General features: G+C 35.3%; 4 protein-coding genes across 5 annotated transcripts; 3 read left to right on the forward strand and 1 right to left on the reverse strand.

Annotated features, from left to right (window-relative positions):
* Positions 1–3,382: 3,382 nt before the first annotated feature.
* Positions 3,383–4,995, reverse strand: LOC129890815 (F-box protein CPR1-like; the record flags this gene model as incomplete). The annotated part of the gene is made up of 2 exons (XM_055966291.1): positions 3,383–4,241; positions 4,551–4,995. Coding segments are annotated over 2 exons (1,098 nt in total), but the record flags the coding sequence as incomplete, so codon positions are not given.
* Positions 4,996–6,655: 1,660 nt separating this feature from the next.
* On the forward strand, positions 6,656–12,887 carry LOC129890181 (F-box protein SKIP8-like). Its single transcript, XM_055965737.1, has 3 exons — positions 6,656–7,187; positions 11,176–11,372; positions 12,363–12,887. Exons 1-3 carry the CDS (start codon positions 6,759–6,761, stop codon positions 12,613–12,615), a joined length of 879 nt encoding a protein of 292 aa, XP_055821712.1. The 5' UTR covers positions 6,656–6,758; the 3' UTR covers positions 12,616–12,887.
* A 475-nt stretch (positions 12,888–13,362) lies between these two features.
* On the forward strand, positions 13,363–16,344 carry LOC129890182 (uncharacterized). 2 transcript variants are annotated; one of them, XM_055965738.1, is made up of 3 exons: positions 13,363–13,693; positions 14,881–15,138; positions 16,001–16,344. In XM_055965738.1, exons 1-3 carry the CDS (start codon positions 13,449–13,451, stop codon positions 16,026–16,028), a joined length of 531 nt encoding a protein of 176 aa, XP_055821713.1. In that variant the 5' UTR covers positions 13,363–13,448; the 3' UTR covers positions 16,029–16,344. The 2 variants fall into 2 exon arrangements, with proteins under 2 accessions (XP_055821713.1, XP_055821714.1); XM_055965739.1 differs by having other exon boundaries at positions 13,364–13,693; positions 14,881–15,123.
* Positions 16,345–17,842: 1,498 nt separating this feature from the next.
* LOC129890183 (RNA polymerase II transcriptional coactivator KELP) lies at positions 17,843–21,192 on the forward strand. The gene is made up of 3 exons (XM_055965741.1): positions 17,843–18,257; positions 18,522–18,627; positions 20,690–21,192. The coding sequence occupies exons 1-3, from the start codon at positions 17,934–17,936 to the stop codon at positions 20,779–20,781; spliced, it is 522 nt and encodes a 173-aa protein (XP_055821716.1). The 5' UTR covers positions 17,843–17,933; the 3' UTR covers positions 20,782–21,192.
* The last annotated feature ends 303 nt before the right edge of the window (positions 21,193–21,495 follow it).

Consider the following 21,495-nt stretch of genomic DNA (forward strand, 5'->3'; position numbering starts at 1 on the left):
AATTCAGCATTGTCTGATTCAATTACCGTATTAACATTAATTTCAGGATTGTCCGATTTGTGAACCAAAAATCGACAAGCTTTGCTATTTGTAGCATAGCCAATAAAAACACAATCCACGGTCTTTGGTCCGATTTTTACCCTTTTGGGCAAAGGAACTTGGACCTTTGCTAAACACCCCCACACTTTGAAGTATTTCAAGTTGGGTTTTCTTCCTTTCCATAGTTCATATGGAATAGTTTGTGTTTTGCTGTGGGGTACTCTGTTGAGTATTCGATTAGCTGTAAGGATAGCTTCCCCCCACAAGTTCTGCGGTAAACCGGAACTTATTAATAAAGCATTCATCATTTCTTTTAATGTTCGGTTTTTCCTTTCCGCAACTCCATTTGATTGAGGTGTGTAGGGGGCAGTAGTTTGATGAATAATTCCATATTCTAAACATATCTTTTCAAAAGGAGATTCGTATTCTCCACACCTATCACTTCTAATCATTTTTATCTTTTTATTCAATTGATTTTCTACTTCGTTCTTGTATTGCTTAAATGCATCAATTGCTTCATCCTTACTATTAAGCAAATATACATAACAATATCGAGTGCAATCGTCAATAAAAGTTATAAAATACTTCTTTCCACCACGAGTTGGTGTAGACTTCATATCATAAATGTCTGTGTGAATCAATTCTAAGGGACTAGAATTCCGTTCAATAGATTTATAAGGATGCTTAGCATACTTAGATTCAACACATACTTGACATTTTGATTTATTGCAATCAAAGTTAGGCAATATATTTAAATTAATCAGTTTTCGCAAGGTTTTATGATTGACATGTCCTAAACGTGAATGCCATAAATTATTTGACTCAAGTAAGTAAGAAGAAGCTTGAACTTTATTATCATCAACAACCATTACATTTAGTTTGAAAAGACCCTCAGTGAGGTAGCCTTTTCCTAGATACATTTCATTCTTACTGACAACTACTTTGTCTGAAACTAGAACACACTTGAATCCATTCTTGATAAGAAGGCCGGCAGACACCAAATTCTTTCGCATTTCTGGAACATGATACACTTTGTTCAGCGTCACCACCTTGCCGGATGTCATTTTCAGAAAAACTCTCCCATATCCTTCAATCTTTGCAGTTGCAGAATTTCCCATATAGATCGTCGCATCAGGTGCTGCAGGGGAATAAGTAGAGAATGCTTCTCGGACTGCACACACATGCGAAATAGCTCCTGAATCAAGCCACCATTCTTTGGGATTACCTACTAGGTTGCATTCTGATAGCATTGCACACAGATCATCAATAGCTTCTTTATTTTCCACCATATTGGCTTGTCCCTTTCTCTTGTCCTTTTTCGGAAGACGACAATCTGGAGCTTTGTGTCCAACTTTCCCACAATTATAACAATTGCCCTTGAACTTTTTCTTGTTCTGCTCCTGATTCTTTCCAAAAGGTTGCTTCCTTTTCTTATTCTTTGGAGCAGCATCTTCAACGATGTTCGCTCCCATAATTGCTGAATTTCCACGCAACTTCTTTTCTGCTGTTTTGTTATCTTCCTCAATCTTGAGACGAATCACAAGATCTTCCAACTTCATTTCCTTACGCTTGTGCTTTAGATAATTTTTGAAATCTCTCCACGAAGGAGGCAATTTTTCTATCATCGCAGCCACTTGAAATGCTTCATTAACTACCATGCCTTCAGCAATAAGGTCATGAAAAATAAGTTGTAGTTCTTGAACTTGGGTTCCAACAGTTCTGCTATCTATCATTTTATAGTCTAGGAACTTAGCAACCACAAATTTTTTCAAGCATGCGTCTTCAGTCTTGTACTTCTTCTCAAGTGCATCCCATAATTCTTTAGAAGTTTTCACAGCACTATAGACATTGTACAAATCATCATCCAAAGCACTTAGGATGTAGCCCTTGCATAGAAAATCTGCCTGTGTCCATGCCTCAGTAATCATAAATTTTTCATTGGCCGGCATATCAACAGCGGGCACAGGAGGATCTTCGTTAGTGAACTTCTGCATACCAAGAGTGGTAAGCCAAAAGAACACCCTTTGCTGCCATCCTTTGAAGTTGGCTCCAGAAAATTTTCCTGGTTTTTCTGCCGGTGGCACAGAAGTGCGGCTTGTTGCAGCAACAGTCGCAGAAGTAGTAGCAGTATCACTTGTCATTTCTTTTCACTGTCAAAATAGACAAACTGTCTTAATATTTCAGAATATCAGACCTTTTACAAAAACAACGACGAAGTTTTTATACTCTTCAAATCGTTGTACAAGTATGAACTTTAATATTCCAATGAAGTTTTTATACTCTTCAAATCAGAATATTTATTTCATACGGAGTAGAAAACCACACAGGTTTTAGTCTCCAAAGACAGAATACAGTTTGGTTAGAAAACAATAATAATATAATTTCCTTAAGATTGTTAGTAAACTGTATTGTAAATATTAAAACCAGTAACAACAAGTAAAGGTAATAAAATACAGAATCTGGAAAAGTTAATGCAGAAACAGAATCGAGCCCACTGAATGCACAGTGTGTCCTTAAGGAAATTATTCCCCTCAAAGTACCCGAGGTTTTGGAATTTTTCCTCCCAGGATAGAACGATTTACTCACCAAAGTAGAGATACTGCAAATCTTTGATGACAGCGAACCACTTGAAGGATGTATATCACACGATTTTAGGAAGTGCAGAAAGAAGAAGAAGAAGATGGTATGTTCAGAATTTTCGTATGGAACATTCTGAAGATTTACAGATATATATAGACTGTTTATACCTTTTCAGAAAAGGCACCTGTTGGGAAAAGGTTTGCCTGTTGAGAAGGTTTGCAACTTTTCGGACAAGGTTGCAACCATTCAAAAATCGGTTGGAAAAAACGGAGGGAAATTTTAAATTAATCCGGAAAGAAACGGGTCGCGGGTCGCGGGTCGCGGGTCAGGATTTTTTCCACTTAATTAATTAATTAAATAAATAATATTAATTAATTAAAAATTTAAAGAAAATTTGGTCCAAAAAGATTATCAATCAATCAAATCCGAAGCCGAAGTCGAAGCCGAAGCCGAAGCCGAAGCCGTAGCCGTAGCCGAAGCCGAAGCCGAGCCGAGCGAGCGACGACGACTACGGCGCGAGGGGAGACCCTCTTCTTGACCCTTTAGCAACATGAAGGAGTGCTTCTATTTTTAAATAGGAGACTTTTCATTTCCACCACCTATGTGGGACCAAAGCTTATTTAATAAAATAAGAGAGAACATATCATTTCCTCTCCACTTCTTTTTCCCTCAATTTCCCATTCAACCTATCAATTAAACCCAACAATTAGCATATATATAATTGCTGAAACTATATTAGAAATCAGAGACATCCATAATGAATAATAGGGGGTGTCGTTTCAATTATAACTTTCACTTCTGAAAGTTCATTAGTACATATGTAATAACATTCACCAATACATCACAATTCACGTCGTGTTGTATATTTGAAATAATAAACAAAATTTGAAAGCGCTTGAGAAGGAAGTACTCTTACAATTTATTTGTTACTCGATTGTTTTGATCTAAGGTTTTTCCACCTTTCTTTTGCTAGATTCTCTGTCCCATCAGTTGAGAAAAAGGAAAAACTAGGCTTTCAATGTAGATTTCCACACCATGATTGCCTTCATGGTTAGTAAGACGGAGATATCTGAATAACTCATCTTTTGAATTGTATATCATGAATCTTGATTGAATCAAGAACAACATTTCACCTTTATTTGACATGAAAAGGAGTGGATGCAAATGACTTTGATCATTTGGATACTTGATGTTAAACATCTTTATCCAAGATTCTTTAACCCCATACTCCTTCATAACCCAAACACGTAAATGAGTTCTGTTGTAATCACAAAAGATACAAAGATCACTTCCCAACTTTCCGAGATACAATTTAGTCTCTCCTACTTCATAAGAAGGCTTCTCCATCTTATCCCATTTCTCATTAGCTAAATCAAAAGAAATGATGTTCCTACCCGTATGCCAATGTAACATCCCATCCACAAACGATCCTGAACCACAACTTAATGTATCCCCATAATTATCAATGCTATTCCAAGAATCGCTCTTTAGACTATAGACTTTGACCTCAACGTCGTCTGAATCGCCATCAATGCAATTAATCCAGAGAGAGACCGGTTCCGGTATCAGTAGCTCAAATGAGCATTCAAGGAGAAGTGGCTTATTTGGTAGTTCGAATCCACCTCAGGGTATGGCAGGAGGAGCTTCACTGCCTTCGTGCACCGTGGCGGGCAGTACCGGAAGTGCGTGAATGATCCTAATGCACTGTGATGTAGGTTTGCCCAAGAGCCAACGAATAATAGGTACCCACACCCCAGGCAGAGTTAGTGAGCCGTGTAATAAGCGACCATTTCGCGCTGTTCGGAGGCACTTGAGTCAGCCGCCTGCGCCTGACATTACAAAGGTAGACTTCATCCACCGGACGCCGTGGCTTTCTGTTTGGTTTTCCAATCTTCTGTCCTTCATTCTTGAAGATGCAAATCATAGATGACAATTAAAAATACCCAGTACTTTATAATCATCATGGAGCTCATCAAACCCAAAACCATATTTGAAATGGTATGCTTTAAATCTAGGTGTAAAAAAAGGCAATTTTTTGTGCTTTCTAATAGTTGGATTCCATAAAAGGGAAAAATCATTTTCCTCATCAGAAAGAAAAAGCAATCCATTGCAAGAACCCAAAACATAGAGGCATTGAGTGTCGTTTTCAATGGGATAATCCAAATCAAGAGCGTGGGTAACAGAGTCATTAAATAAAGATGTAAGAGGAAAATCTTTAAAAATCCATTTGTCTCCGAAATTGAGTTCCTCCGAAAAAAGCATATGTTGGGTGTTTTCGTTATTAGCTGATAAATTGAGATGGATCTTGATAAATTCACCACTAGAAATTAAAGAAAGCCAAGATTTAGAAACACACCTAAATGTCAAGAGAGGATTTCACCCGAAGCCTTGATAGGGTTTTAGTCATGATTTCTGGTGACAATGAAAATTCAAGAGGGATTTCACATTCCATTTCTATTTCTCTCCAAAGATTTGATTTACAGATGCCTGACTATTTAATAGTAATTGTTCTTGGAAATTATACATGTCCCAATTATGGAGAGGTGACACACAAATAGGATGAAAATAGATTATATCTAAAAAATAAAAATAAAAATAAAAATAAAATAGTCAAGAATCTTTGTAATTAATATTTCTTAAGGAGGCATACCGTAAAAGAGAAACACAACGAATAATTCAAAACAGAAGGATCAATATATTGACAAATTATGTTGTGAAATAATTTTGAGCTTGTTATAAGAATAGTATGCGATTGTATATTCGAGTGTAGACCTCTTTTGTAAAACGATGTTGGTCGTGCAATGACATGACATATTAGAAACTGAATAAAGCAAATAACTTGAAAATTCTCACTGAACGTAATAGAAGGACTAGCAGATAAAATAGCTTTGGCGATGTGATGATGCACCTCTCCTTTAGTTACTTCATCGAACCTTTGTAAGGCCAATAAGAATTTTTCCCAAAGGAAGTTGAATTTGGGCACGGGTGAAAGGATGCAAACAAGTTAAATCCTCCGTAACATGACATGGTGAACAACCATCCGTCTGACGGAAAACACTCTCTTCCTCTAACTTCTGGGAGAAATACGCGTGAAACTTTGTTCTTGAAAAGAGAGTAAAATTCTTGATAATCACCATCTTTATCAGCCAACATTAGCAACGAAACTTTACAGAGATTGACAACGATTTGGATATTAAATTAAACTTTAGAGTTAATTGCAAGCACTATTCTATGATCAAATGACCAACATCACCACTTTTGTTGAGCCACCTACCTCGGTCCTAGCTCATTACTTAGCCAGAGCATACTCATAATTATAACGATCTCCGGCCTGACACTAATCAACCTCGAACTCAAAGCCAAAATTCAGACATGGGACTTGAGAGTACTATAGTGCCGCCTTTTTCAGGTGGCAGAGTAGCCTTTTCTATTAGTATCTTTAGCCTTTTTTTTTCTCCTTTAAGTGAACCATTGCACGCGAGAAAAAAGGTTAATGATCTTTTTGGTAAGAAACAGTACAATTGTTGAGCTCATTTGAAATATTACATGTTCTCTATTTTTACTTCTAGCTATTGTCTCTTTACTATACGCAATTGACATTCTTTTTTCTTCTTATCTAGTTGATTTGGCTATCAAAAAAAGAAGTTTAATTGATCATAATTCTTTTATTTTTAATTATGCTTTTTTTTCAAATCTATTGAGTCTGAAATATCACATGATTGATATTCAAAATCAAGATACATGAACTTCAAGCAATAAGAAATTTAATTTCAATTATATTTATATGAATTTCAGTCATATAAAACTTCAACTACCATATATCTAAATTTGTTTTAAAATTGATAAATTTATTACAAACTTTTACACACTATTAATACGACTTAAATGGTGGGGAAACCAAAAACAAAATCATGTATGTACTTTATTTATTAACATGTTAATAGTTTACAAATCCACCCCTATTACTTTTGTATATTTCACTTTGATCCCTTAAATTAAGACTTTTTTCCTTTACGGTTACCAAATTTCCATTCTCCCCACTCTCCATTTTTAGAACCCAGTAATACAAATAGGGTTTCAAAATTGAATTCCCTGAAACCCTACATGAACGTCGACGACGACTTTTTCATGACTTATGAATGGATACTAGCTTTTTCTCCAGCGCCGTCACGTTTATCTGTTGCATATTCGTAGTCGCTGCCGCTTTTTTGACTCGCCGATCAAAATCGGTTCCGACGAACAGCGGAGAGGATTCCTGTAATTGTGCGTGTTCGCGTGGTAGTTGTGGAGGAGGACGTTTTGAAAAGACGTCGTTTTTGAACGGAGGGAGTAGTAGTACTAGTAGTGTTTTTGGTGGTGTTGAGGGTGAAATGGTTGAGAAAGTCCCTGCGACATTGGCAGCGGAGAAACTTACAGGGGCGTCGATGATGGAGCAGCTTGTTCCTGAAATCACGACGCACGCGTTGAGCTATTTGGATTATCCCAGTCTTTGTAGGCTTTCCATGACGAATTCGCTTATGAGGAAGGCTGCAAATGATGATAATGCATGGAAAGCTCTCTATCATAAGGTGTGCCTCTGAAAGTTTCCATGAAGATTTAGTTCTTTTCAATTATTAGTTCTATCTGCATTCCATATACTATATTAATATCTGCATTCCATATAACATATTAATTGTATTTGACTGGATATGTTTAAAATGTTAAATTTAGATTATATACTAGTGTCGTATTAGTGATAGTGGAAGAAAGTGATTAATACGATAGTTAACAATCGATAAATATTAAAATGATAGTTGAAAAGCTAGCTTGATAGAGTAAAAAAAATCCGATGTAAAGACTTGTGATAGTCCCTTAAGTAGGGATATAGGAGTATCTTTGTCGCTTCTGTATACTACTAAATATAAAACATCCCTTATCATTGTAAAAGTGGCCAGTTTTGATCTATCTCTTAACAGAGTTACCAATACTAACGGAAAAGGTCTAAAGACTACAACGGCAATGGTTAAAGTAAACTAAAGTACCACCAATGAAAGAGAAGAGGACCGTTTCGTGTTTGCAGCCCATGGTGAAGAATTACTTCTACCAAAACTCTCCTTTCAGAAAATTCATAAGTCATTAAATGTAAAAGGCCAAAATGCATAGCGAATTTGAGATTCTAACGAAAGGCTTCATCTTTCATTCTTTTAACTCAAAAACATGTAAAACGCATAGATGACAGCTCGCATCTCCTTGTAAATTGGATTACATAAATGTCAAACTAATTGTTGGAAATTAAAGATTTAACCTCTAATTTTTTTCCCATATCTATCACAATTTTTACCGGAAGAAGAATCTATTTCAGAAACGATCATTTGAACAGTAGGCAGAATGTCATTCTTGAAATATGAAGAACAAAAGTACCATTCTCTCATCTCATAATCAAATTCCCATCTATGTCTTCCACATTGCCACTTATAATCAATATGAAAACACAGATGTCACCACAAAAAACAGCAGCAGCACAAAAATTGTACAACCCGTTTTCCGCTAGTTTTAGCAACTTTGTTAAGAGAGAGACCAAAGCTGTCCACTTTTACAAAGATAGGGAATGATTTATATTCACTAGTAGTACAGATAAGTAACAAAACACTCCTATGCTTGTACTTTAAGGGACTATCTTGTCTTTTCCTCATGAAAATCTCATCAAACCTAATATTTGAACAGTTTAATGAATATGAATGCTTGGAAGTTGAGTTTTAGAAATAGAATTGTTTCAAAATTTCTGGGACATCCCAAATTGGAGAAGTGCAGAATTAATTTGACACCCGCCCGGAGGATGATTGAAGAATTAGTTATTTGTTATAGAACATCATTATTCACCAACTATGTTTAAAACGGGTATCTGGATTGCTTTGGATTAGTTCAATGAAGAATGTTTTGCGCAGAGGTTAATGCAGTGTTTTGAGAGCGTAAGACAAGAAGCGTGTGTACTTTGTAACTTCATGATGCTTTTAAATACAACCACTTCATCAACAAACAAACAAAAAAGAAGGCAACAAGAAGCGCGTGAAGCACAATTTTTTTAAAAAGACTCAAATAATCCCTGCACAGAGACGATGTATAAGCAAATGTTTAATTTAAAAACTAAAAAAGTACATTGCACAAAATCCTCTATAGTACAAGCAAAATCCATACTAAAACATAAATAGATCAACATCCTATTGCATTTGAGTCTTTAACTCAATTTTCTATCCATAAACTTTTGCTGTTCTTCCTTCACATGAGCTGGGAAACTTGGACAAGCGGTAATGTTTGGATTATCACCATGAGATGATGTTTATGACGATAAATGCTCCCCTTTTGTGATCTTGTTACAAAAAAGAGATCTAATATAGGGCTTGTCGTTATCGAAAGACATTGAATATAGGTATCTTGTCGTTATCGCTAACTTTCTGCGCATACATCCAAACCGGGTCTTCCTTTTGATCTTGTGACGCCATTTTCAATCTTTAAGAGCAAAAGAGTTAAAAATTTCAGCTACTTTAATTTTTTTAAAATCCACTATAAATGGCAGCTACTTTATTTTTAAAAAATCCACTATAAATGGACTATTTGGAAAGAATTAAATTCAGCTACTTTAATTGAAAAATATTCACTGAACTGTGTTTAAACTGATGATTTTGACTTTTCTTTGACTCTCTGACTATGTAGATAGTAAGCTTTTAGCCGTCTTCAATCCAAGCCAAAGAGAGTAGTATCGTGCAAATTCTAAGAAAAATTTGTGGGATGGTTTGAGAAATTATTCTTATATTTCTCATCTCATTTTGTGTTTTTATCTGGGATTAGGAGAATCTACATTCTAGTTGATGCTTTTATAGAATGATAAGTGAGTTATACTATCTTAGATAGGTGCTCATTAGGTTATCTGAAGGCTGTTGTCAAATAGTCTTTTAGCTTGTCTTCCTTCAGGTGTTTTCATGTAATTGTGTATCCATTTAAGGGTATATCGGAATGCGGTTGTGCTGATTGGGTTTAAACTTCTTCTAGGAGAAAGGTCATGTAAGTGTTAGACATTAAGGAAGCTCTATCATCCTGTTTCCTTCTAATTTCCAACATTAAGCAGATGAACAATCAGCTTTTATGATACTCTTTCCTTTAGTTTTTTTTGTTCTCATAGGATGTGTCGAAAGAATTTTGAGCTTAGTGCACTTATTATTATTGCTTTTATTATTATTTTAAATAAAAAAGTACCTTAGTGCAGAATCAACAGGTGCCATCTGCTTGGTCCTTCTTGTTGTCTCAAGAACATTGAAGCTAGGTTCACTCTTCATTGTCTTCTATTATGGGCTAAATGTTTTACTTTTTCCTTCCCAACAATATGGAATTTTGAAGTAAAAAAACTGCTTAAAGTTATTACACAGAAGTTTCTGTGTCAGCACTCCCAAGTGTTAGAATTGCTAAATAGTTATGCCAAATTGAAGACTCCTCTTTTATATGGCATACCTAAGATGTAGAAATTTTAAAAATACACCCTTCTTTCATAAGCAAATCAGATCCAAAGAGGGGAATTCCATGGTAACCAATCACAAGAGGGGGTGGGGGAGGTTCAGTGGTATGTATGGAGTACAGTAGAGTCGCTCCAAAAAATGCTTAACAAGTGGACATTGGGCATGGACAATCATTCCCAGGGAAGCATATTCAATAAGTATACAAAGAGCTCAACATTCACTACTCAATGTTAAATGGTAAGTGAAGGGTATACAAGGACAGTAAACTCCAATGTTTCTTTGTGTTACACATTTATAAAATATGTGATAGAGCTCAGCCTTTTTGATAAGGATGCTGTAGAGCTTTCCTTTGAGGAAAGTGAACATTAATTCTTGAGTGCTTGTTTACTTCCCAGTTTTTGGATATTAATTGAGCCATATATGGCCTTGTGATACTAGAATATGCACACATTCATAGAGATATTTGGCCACATAGAATAACACGTAAGGCCCCCAAGGGGCTGGTGTAGTGGTTGAGGACATGAGAGTATCAACTTGGAGATTCTAAGTCGAATCCCAGCCGATCTGCTCCAGCCAGCAGGATTAGGTTGCCAATCTTTGCTTCTGAGATACCTTGGCAAGATTAGTCAAGGTGTGTGCTAGTCAAGAAGAACAACAACACAATCAAAAAGAAATATGAGAATTGTTTTACTGCTGTTAGCTACATCATTTTGATTTGCTTGGAAACTGGAAGGAAAGAAACAGAAGCTGAAAGGAGTTTACCACGTAAAAGTTATTGACAAACAAGATTTGTAAAGAATGCCATACCTTGTAGAATGCCCTTTTCTGTATCAGACAAGTATGTCTATCAGCTAATGATCTGCTATTTTAAATCAATGTTTCCGAGCCCCAATATTTTTCCATCTATAGGAAAAATAAGAAGTGCAACAACCCCTCTTACTTTTCTTTATGGACCACGAACTTCCTTGTTTCTACATGCATTTCGGATGTTGCAAATTTATTGTTTAACCAATACATGGCTGGAAATGTCAATGTAGTGATTGTCTTTTGTTTTCTCCTCCTCTCTTAGGATTTCACATTGGAGCAGGATTCTCTGACTCCAATTAATGGATGGAAGGCTTACTATGCAGCTACAAGAGCCATAATGAATGTCAATGCTGATTTCTTTAATATTATTAAAGAGAGATCAGTTCCTGCTATGGAACGTTTTTGGCTCAATGCAGATTATGTGAAGTGTTTTCATGCCTCTGGGGAGTACTTTACGGGGTATGAGTTTTTCCATCCTTCATGGGGGGTCGTCTTTTGAGCTTTACGACTTCTATATCTTTGCACCTTGCATGTCTGTCATCTTGTTCTCCCTCTCAACCTCCTCTCTTTTTCTTTTTTTTGTGATTAAGATATCTCTAATATTTCTATATGACCAACTTGTGATACTTCCCCCTGGAAAAATCAAGTCTCGAGACTCTGGTTCTCTGGGCATTGTATGTCTTTTGTTGTCCACTTTTAGGAGGTTTTTGTATGATCTGAATTGCTGGTCACTAATTTTCTTTTTTATTTGCAAGTGGGTTGAGTTCTTGTTGGTTTAGTTTGTCTGGAAATACTGTTACATATTTGAAAGAGAAGAGAACTGACCCCTCCTTCTAGGGTATAAATGCACTGCAATTAGCTTGTAATTTATTGTATTATTCTTTTTCATATTTGTTGTGCGTGGCTTCTATCTGTGTTGTTTATGTGAGGGTTTCCGAATGGTTTACGGTAGTCTTGGGTTACTCTATTCATTTCATTAAGGTCTTGGTTAGATGCTTGGATTCTTTCACATGGTAATTTGAGCCAAACATGATGAGCCGCTACCACAATTTTTCTTTGCTTGTATATTTGAGCTTCTTCCCCACAATTTAGTCCTCAAACCATTTACTTTGTATATTAACCTATTTTTGATGCCCATCCTTCAGCTTGTCAAGCTACTTCAATTTCCTAAAAAGGAAAAAATGGAAAGAAGAATTGGTGAATGAGAATCGCCCAAGTCCACTTCCAACCAAACAAATGGATTAGACGTGTGGGATATATTTGCCTTTTTTTCCTCGAATAAGCTTGTATCGTCCAACGCGTCTTTTTAGTTGGTTCTATAACTTATTTGCCAATGCAGTTATAATGCAATCACTGACTAGAATGTTTTAGTGTGGCATGTTTCATTTATACATCTTTATATCATTCAGCACATCTTGAGTTGGTTCTAAAATGTATCTGCCAATGCAGTTACAATGCAGTCATTGGCAGCTGGCAGCTGGCTTTTAACTGGGAGCAAAATGTTAATTTCGAAATTAGAGATGTAAAGGCAAGGGTAATGACAGATTCGGCTTGGGTAACTATGAAAGCGTATCTCAATATGGGATCAGGTAATGTGACTAATGTGTTTGAACTCCATAATGGGAGATGGTACATGGTCCATCATCACTGCTCAGTGATGCTCATTCATGGAGGTGCTGGACAACAAGTTGTGCAGGGATAGGATTAAACAAGGCAACAACTGTGAAGAAGATTGATTATTCTTTTGAAATTGGAAAGTGGTATAGCGATCGTTTATAGTAGGAGGATTGACTTCCCCCTGGAATCTCCATAAAATTATTTTATGTAGTTCCTACTTCCTTTTTTCTTATTTTTTTCCCATCGTTGGTGGTTAGAAATTGCTAGTTTCTTGCCATGAATTTTTGGCTTTGCTAACTTTCTTGGCAATACACATGCACAGTTTGACAAGTGAAAATGCCCAAATGTTGTCATGGTCGTGGTGATGGTTTCCTTCTTTTTGTATGTCTTGTATTTCAAAAGATGTGCTAAAAATGGGTAAATATACTGATGCAACAACAGGTGATGATATGAATTCTTTACCCGTTATCTTACCGTCAAGAGGTCTTGACTATTGCATCTGAACAGGTTCATCTTCAAAGTAATTTTCCGGTGGTAGAGGGCCTGAGGACGCCAACGACGTATCCAGTTGCAAGAGGTGCAAAAATAATTTATTCAGCAACACAATTCCGCTTCAAGTGAAAGTTTATATTATCCCCATATAGCGTTCGTTATACAATGGCTAATCAAAGAAACAAAATAGTATCTTTTTGAACTAATATAATGTACGTAGGTAGTTTACTGAAAATAAAAAAATTCCATAGGTCTATTATTTTTTTTTAAAAAAATCTAATGTTGTTTCCGTTTGTTTTTTTTTTTTAAAAAAGGAAATTTTGAAAAACTTTTCTTTTTATTTTTTTCCCCATTCCTTGGTGTCAAAACGATGTCCAATAACAAACATTATCCGCAGCCATAAGCTCCCACAGAGTGGCTGAGAAGATGAACACCGCCACCACCATGGCCACCGGCTCCGTCTTTCTCTCCGTCCCAACAGTACCATCCCAAAAGCTCCAAATTTTATCTCCGAAACAAGTTTCTCTCACTAACAATAAGTGGTCTACATTGCCCTTTCTCTGTTCTACTTCAACTCCTCTTGTAGAAGAAGAAGAAAAAGAAAATGGGTCTAGTGGTGATGTTCTTCCAGCTTCGATAAACCAAGAATCTAGTTCAATTTTACCTCCCGGGTATGCTCAATTTTTCTGCTGAAAATTCATTTCTTGAAAGTTACCCCTTTTTGGGAAATTTGCAGCTAGTTATCTTTATCTGATACCGACGGTCTTTTGAAACAGTCCATCTAGCCCACAAAAGTAGGTCAATGTCTGCATACATCCCACCACATCTAAACTATCCTCGTTTTTGAGTTTCACATCTCGACTATGGACTATGGACTATGGACTATCACGTGTACGAGTTTTTATCTGAACTATCACCAAATGTTTATTAAAACATACCTCAACTATCGGTTATTCCCTTTTGCTACTACCTAAACAATGACGATATTTCAGGTAGGAAAAGGAACAATGAATAGTTGACTTGTGTTTTGATAAGTAGTGGATAATAGTTCAACTAGGAAAAGTGGACAGCTAATAGTTCAAATAGTAAACTCAAAAAACCAAGGATACTTTAGATGGTATTTTTTATCCTTTACTCTTATCTTTGCTTCATTGCTTCAGGAATGCTTAGAAAGTGTTAAGACATGAATAATTGTAAAAAAAATATCTAAACTATCATGTTTTCGCAGGTTTCACACTCAATTATCAGTTATTCCCTTTTTTTCTACCAGAACTATCAAAATCTATGTATTAGAACTGATTTGGCAGTTGAAACTGCAAGGGCGAATAGTTTTCTGACTTCATTCAAATTGAAGATATGTGATGTTCAAACAAAGATGCATAAAACTAGTTAGATCAGTTCTCTGAGCAGAAGAAGAGGATGCAATGCAATACATAACACCACTCTCTTGCATGTTTCTGCAAAGACGATCAACATCTTGATTATGCTAAAAAATTGTAGTTACTTATTTTTGGCTTCTAAATTCTATGTTTTCTTGGTAAGGGTAACACGTTAAGTTATCAGCTATGCAAGTTTTAACCTTGATCCTGCTATTTAATGGTAATAATTGGATTAGATGTTTTCAGTCTTGACAGATCTTACAGACTTCCTTATCAAACCATAGAATTTGTTTCTGTTACATTAGAATGGGAATTTTCCATGGCAAATTTAATAGTTACAGAGGGCTGAATTTGGGAAGCTGTAGTCTGCCTGTAGATGTCTTGATTATGATTTTTTTTTTACGCTATTTCGTTCAAGTGATTGCTGATGTAAATGGACATTCTGCAATGTTAATGAATTGAATTTGATGTCTTTACAGAGCATGTAAGGGTTGTGGGAGAGTGGAGATTGAAAGTGGCTGTAATGGTGAAGGACGGATACAAGGAGGGATCGCAACAGTTCCAGGTTTTGGTTGGTGGCCGATAAAGGCTTACAGGCCTTGCCCTGCTTTTGTTGCTTGTGGTGGTAGGTACAAAAGGTTTGGACAAAGCATGGATGAAGTTGTCTCTGGGAAAGGAGGTAGAGTTAGTTCTGTCGGGACAGATGCTGTGGTTCAATCAAGGTACAGATCAAATTGGTCTGTTTCTGCTCTTTCCATCTCTTTGCGCTTAGCAATTGTTGACTGTCTGGTGATATAATTAGTAGTTTAACACTTTAACTTGATACTATTTGTACAAGATAAATGCCTAGAGTAGCAGAGTGATAAATGGAAAGTAATCTGGCATGTCATACTGAATCTCACACAAGCAGCGGCAATACAATCTTTGGATCAAACACTCTGCTACTCCATTCTACTGATTGTCTAAACGTAGTCTGACATCAAAAAACGTCAAAAAAAAACTACTCAATCCCAAGCAAATTGGCCTCAATGTCCATGTCGCTCCATTCTAGTTCATCACCTACATCATTGCTCTAATACATTTTGTCATCTACATCATTGACATGATTAAACTATTGTAGAATATCCTCTTTCTCCCTGATTTTGATTGACTATTTCATGTACTATATTGCCTTCGCCTTTTTCCTATGTTACTCCTTACCAACCAATATTTGGTGGAACATGTCACAGTAAAAGGAAGACAACAACTACTGCTATTACTACGCCTCAATCTCAACTATATCAATCCTCACAGACCATGTTTCTTTCCCTTCAAACTCATCTCAGCCAATAGTATACATAATAAAAATTGAAGTACTAGGAATTCTATATTATATATCTTTTTTTCTACTAGTAATCTGGAATATGAGTGAAAATAAATCTCTGATGCTGATAAAAAACTCCTAGAAAACATAAGACCTAAAGAAAACGTGCTAACATTACTAATACATATTCAATTCATTCTGCAATGTGATGTTATGAGTTCTCAAGTACTCGAGAGAATTTCTGCAAAGCTAGTAACTCATAATTTATGCTTTTCATCTTATATCAAACTTTGCAGCACGAAAAAGAACAGATCAAAGAGCTAACTGCTGGAAGGTAATTTCAAGAGATCGGAGGTAGTTTGGCTGAGCACGAAGTTTAAGCTACTAACTTGGCAGTTTCTTTGGCTCTCTATAGGCTTTTTGTGACAACAAAAAAACTTTGAATTGTGTGTGTATTTATATAAGTCCCAAATGGTTATTTGTGTCAGCAATTGTAATGAAGATGAACTCTATTGCAACTAGTTCAAACTCCACTCATGGAACTATACTAGATATTTTGTTGTTAGTTTTGCACTTTGCAACATGGAGTACACTTGGATCCATCTATTAATTTTTTGGAGAAAAACTTACTTACACCGAATTTTTGCCTGAAAGACAGTATTATAACATATTAGAGTTTATTCCTTGAACGGTCACTAAGCTAATGGAAATAGGTGAACAAAATCATTTTTTCCCCATGTATCAGAAAAATCATTTATCTTTTGTTATTTGACTCAATCAGAATTTCATTTATTATTTCATGTGAAAGGTCATAAAATTCCTTATATGCTAAACAAATTCTTTTTATCTGTTCAAAAATCCTAAATGCTTAGTTAGACACAGAGTACTTGCGATGGTTTCGGACTTTTAGGATATCATTTTTCTCAAGAAATATTAACAAATGATACAATATGAATTTTTTACTTTTTTTTACTAGAAAATATTCATAAATTCACTATGATTATTAATTATCTTACAATATAAATATTGTATTATGATAAGTTTGTAGTTTATTCTATATTTAAAATTAATATAGTTTTATCATAACTTCAATATAACATATTTTCGACCTAAAGTGATCAAAAGCACATCTATTACTTAATTGAAAAAAAATACATTGAATTATAAGGATCAAAATTAACATTTATTAATAACTGAAAAACTAAAATTACTATCATCCCTTCTTAGAATTGTGAAAATTTATGACATAATTTACTGGGTGTCTTGACATAAGAATTGAGATTATTTTTTTTAAAAAAATAGTATTTATTTTCAAGTTAAAAATGTTATTTAGAAATTGGAGTTGTAATTTGGACATGAATATTAATTGGAATTGTTTTTAAATTTTAATAAATGATCTGGAGTGAAAATTATGTTATAGAATTTTTCAAATTCTAAAAAATTATAACAATTTCATATTTAAACAGTTTCTTAGATAATATTAAGGAAAGAGTTCGGAACATAATTTAGACAGTCTAATGATATACAACTAATGTTAGCATGTCTACAAATAGAAATAGAAAGTTATTTCATACTCCATTAGTCTATTTTTACTGTCCATTATACTAATATAAATATTCATTTCACTTATTTAATTTAAAAAAATTAAGGAAAAGTTTATCACTTAATTCTTATTTTATTTTTATTATTAATTATAGTCATTTTCTAATTTAGTGATGAAGCACGTCTTTTTCAAGGTCGAATATGAAGACTCCTAATTCCTCAACTTCTTTCTCAAGTAGTAATCTTTCCTTTTTTTCTCCTCATTAGATTAAGAGATATCCTACAAGTTCTCCGTTCGAAATTTCATCGGCAGGGTCATCTAGTTCACCGGTATCGTCTCACATATTTACATTACTGTTATTGATGATTTGAGAATTCTAGACGACGATGTTGATTATTTTAATACTTTCAAAAGATTTGCTTATAAAAAAATATGTCTTTTATTATATTTGAAAAAGGAGAGTCAATTATTATGTAATTTTATTTTTTTTAAAAGGTGTGCAAAGAAATTAATAATGGACAAATAAAAATAATTTTGAAACGGGCCCAGGTAATAATCTGAAAAGACTACTATAAATGGAGCCCCTGCAAAATAATAGTAAAACCTAGTATAGTGTGTCATTCCATGTACTTCTCCAATTGATCTAAAATTCCGCCCCTGCAAAACCCTTTTGAAATTCTTCGATTATGGATTCTGAAACTTCCAAAAGAATCGAAGAAACAGTACTCGATATCCTCAAATCCTGTAATTTGGATGAAGTTTCGGAGCAGAAAATCCGAAGAATGGCTTCAGAAAAGCTAGGGCTTGACCTTTCTGACCCGACCGGGAAGAAATTTGTCCGGCAGGTGGTGGAGAAGTTCCTTGCTGAAGAACAAGCAAAACGTGAAGCAAATGCGGATGAAGTAAAGGAGGAGGAGGAGGAGGAGAATGATGAAGAAGAGGAGGACGGCAAAGTGAAAAGCGCCGGTGATAAGGAGTACGATGATGATGGCGATCTCATCGTTTGCCGAGTAAGCTCTTATAACTGGTGTAATTATTTTTTTTCTGCTTTCTGAAATGCTCCTTACTCTTGTAGTTTTTTTGTCTCTGAGTTTGGTTGTTTTCTGTTGGGCAAAATGACCCGGGAGCCTTGTACTTGGCTCCGTTTGTCAGTTGAACCATGTGATGTGAAATGTTTGTTGTTTTCTGTTGTTTTATTGCTGATGTATCTCGATATTTCTTTTGGGTTGATAAAAAATATATTCTTGATGTGTTTTTTTGGGAATTTAATGTAGTTGTCGCATAAGAGAAGAGTGACTGTTACTGACTTTAGGGGGAAAACTCTGGTGTCGATAAGAGAATACTACAACAAAGAGGGCAAGGAGTTGCCTACTGCTAAAGGTAATAATCATTTTGTTAGTTTTTTTATTATGAATTTGCATACACAAGTTTGTGTGTTTTCTCATTTGAAATAAGCTTAAGTGATTGCTATAGTTAGAAATGAAGTCTGTTGAAAAACTTTAAATCATAGATGTAAAACAAATTCTTTATGCTTTGAGGAGTTAAATCACACCCTGCTCATGGTTTGGATCACTACCAGGAGGAAAAAGTACATTTCTGTATTGCTTGGTCTTAAAATGTTTAGCTATTTGCTAGCCATCTTAATGCTGCTCCAAATTGCATTTCCTAGATTATATGGGGTAGAAAGAACTTCATGGGAAAATTTCATCACTTGCTGGCTTCTTGTTTCTATTCGCTTTGCCCAATTTTCTTTCAAGTCTGTCTCGTAGAGGTATTATTAGCCTGTTGTACCACCATTCCATTTGCGCTCTTATGCTCTTTTGTGGCAGATTGTGGTGGATGAAACCACCTGCAAACAGTTCTCATATTAATGCTCAAATAACAAAAAAAAAAGGAATCTCATATTTTACCTTATACATGATTTTATTGGTTTCTTCTACTGCTGTCACTTAATAAAGTCGAGAGAGAATAAAAACAAGAGAATTTTGCTGACTATAAGCACTTTCTTGCCCTATCACTTTGTGGTCAATAAAGAAGAATTTAAAGGTTTTTACATAAGCACTTCTTCCCCATTTTGTGGTAGTTTATTAAAATAAAAGAAATAATCCTCCAGCAAGTATTTCTGGCCTTATTTCTGATTATAAGCCACCTTAAGGGAGTATTGTATGGTGTCTCGAAAGGTATCTACATTCTGCTCTTTTAGTTGTTTATTTTCAAATAAATGGCTACTTTCTAGTATTGTCTAGTGGTTTTAGTTGTTTCAAAAGGTTCCTTCTTGTTAGTATTTGATTTTAGTTTGTTTCCCATCTACAAGATATTATCTGTCATTTAATCTCTGTCTTTGTCCATCTTAACAACATGTCCACCACCTTCTGTAATGGAGGTTTTCGCCACCTCTGTTTTCGAGATCCGTTTGTTATTCGACTCCATCATTTACATCATCCTGAATTAATAGTGATCCCACCGGTATAGCTAACTAAATCATATCGGCAACTAGCTTAATAAGAAGATACAATTTTCAGAAGTAAGAACTGAAACCCTGAGATTTGTTCATCTTTTTTCTTGACCCCATTTGCTTAGTAGAACGTGTCAGTTCTTAATTTTGAGACCAGCATTTGTTTAGAGCATCCCCGTAAGTGTTTCTGACCACACACACTCAAAACAACCACACCAAAACAAAAAAACAAAAAAACAAAAAGGTTTTGGGGGAAAGAGTTTAGACTGATTATCTGCAAGGAATTTATTGGCCATTTATTGGATCACCTAGGTATTTTGCTTGGTCTTTTGTTGAATGTACACCTACAACTGCTAGTGTGCGTTGTTCTCTGCTTTTCTCCTCTTCTTTTTTGATCATAAGAGGTATTAAACTTCGCTAATGAACCATCAGAGTATAGATCCAAAAGAAATGGCTGATGGTGGTACTGATGATTTGTTGGGGATGCCAAAAAAGGGCTTTTTGATAGAAGTAGGTGCTTGATCCCCCCCTCCCTTTTCCTTTATTTTGTTTTGATGAAGTAGGTGCTTGATTCTTCATTTGAAACTAATGAGTGTTGGGTCCATCATAAGGCCAAAGACTGGAAAATACGGTACTTTATGCTGTTCTATAAAATGTTGAACTCCTCTGAGTTCCACTATCTTGTACTTGCACCTGCAGACAGTATAGGTGGTGACAGCATCGTGTTCACTGCAGTGTTATTCTTCTTTCGTCCCTTATTTATTTCTGAAATTCCATTATGTAATTCTCCTAACTTGGGGAATCTTAGTAGCTCTGTTGGGTGGCCACCTGAATTCTCACCTTGGCGTTGGTGAGAGTTTGATTCCCCACCTCGTAATCCCCTCCCCCATTTCCCCTTCCCCATCTTGTAACCCAAAGATGAAATTTAAAAGGGGAAAAAACATAGGACCACCTCTGCTGATACTTGTTATGTTGTGTCCCCTGCAGGGATAAGTTTGACAGCTGAGCAATGGGCAATGTTTAAGAAGAATATTCCTGGAGTTGAAAAGGCCATCAAGGAATTGGAGTCAAGGTCTTAGTTTAGTTTTTTCCTTTGGGTTACATGCAGTAGTAATATCTGAAGTACTTAAACAGTAGGAGACATGTTCTTTCGGGTAAATTGGTTACAAACAGTAAGTAAATCCTGGTTACATGCATTATTATGCCTGCTCTTTTGGGTATACAGATGTTCTCTAATTTGAGGCAGCTGATTTTTGGAAAGACTAAAGAGAAGTTCGTAAATTCCTCATATGATTTTACATGACGTAGAAATAGGTCGCTTTTCGACCGCGTCTTTGAAAAGTAGCCATTGTCATTGTCGTTTCAAATTCCACAGGTGAAATTCCATTGACAATTGTGGAATTTATAACTTCATAATGGTTGTGATTTATGGTTATCCGCCAAACTCAGTCCATTCTGGAAAATGGCTATTCATTCGTGTTTCACCTTTAGAGTTTGAAATTTCGTGACAATAGTTATTTTGCTATTTCAGGTTTGAAAATCGCTATTTATGAATTTTATCATTTCATATTCTATCTTTTACTTCATCTAACTAATCTGTGCCCGTAAGCTATAATTTATATTGCCTAACTAATTTTATTTGTCCAAAGGCTAAATTAACTATTAGTAGCCTTTACTAATAACCAAATTAGTTCTTAATTAATGACCAAAAGGGCTATCGATTATAATTTTTGGATAGTTTTATATTATAGTCGATTTATTAACTCTTATGGTTAAGCATCGGTTACCCTGTT

The sequence above is a fragment of the Solanum dulcamara genome, chromosome 5 (assembly GCF_947179165.1).
Source record: "Solanum dulcamara chromosome 5, daSolDulc1.2, whole genome shotgun sequence".
In the NCBI taxonomy this organism is placed as follows: Eukaryota; Viridiplantae; Streptophyta; class Magnoliopsida; order Solanales; family Solanaceae; genus Solanum; species Solanum dulcamara.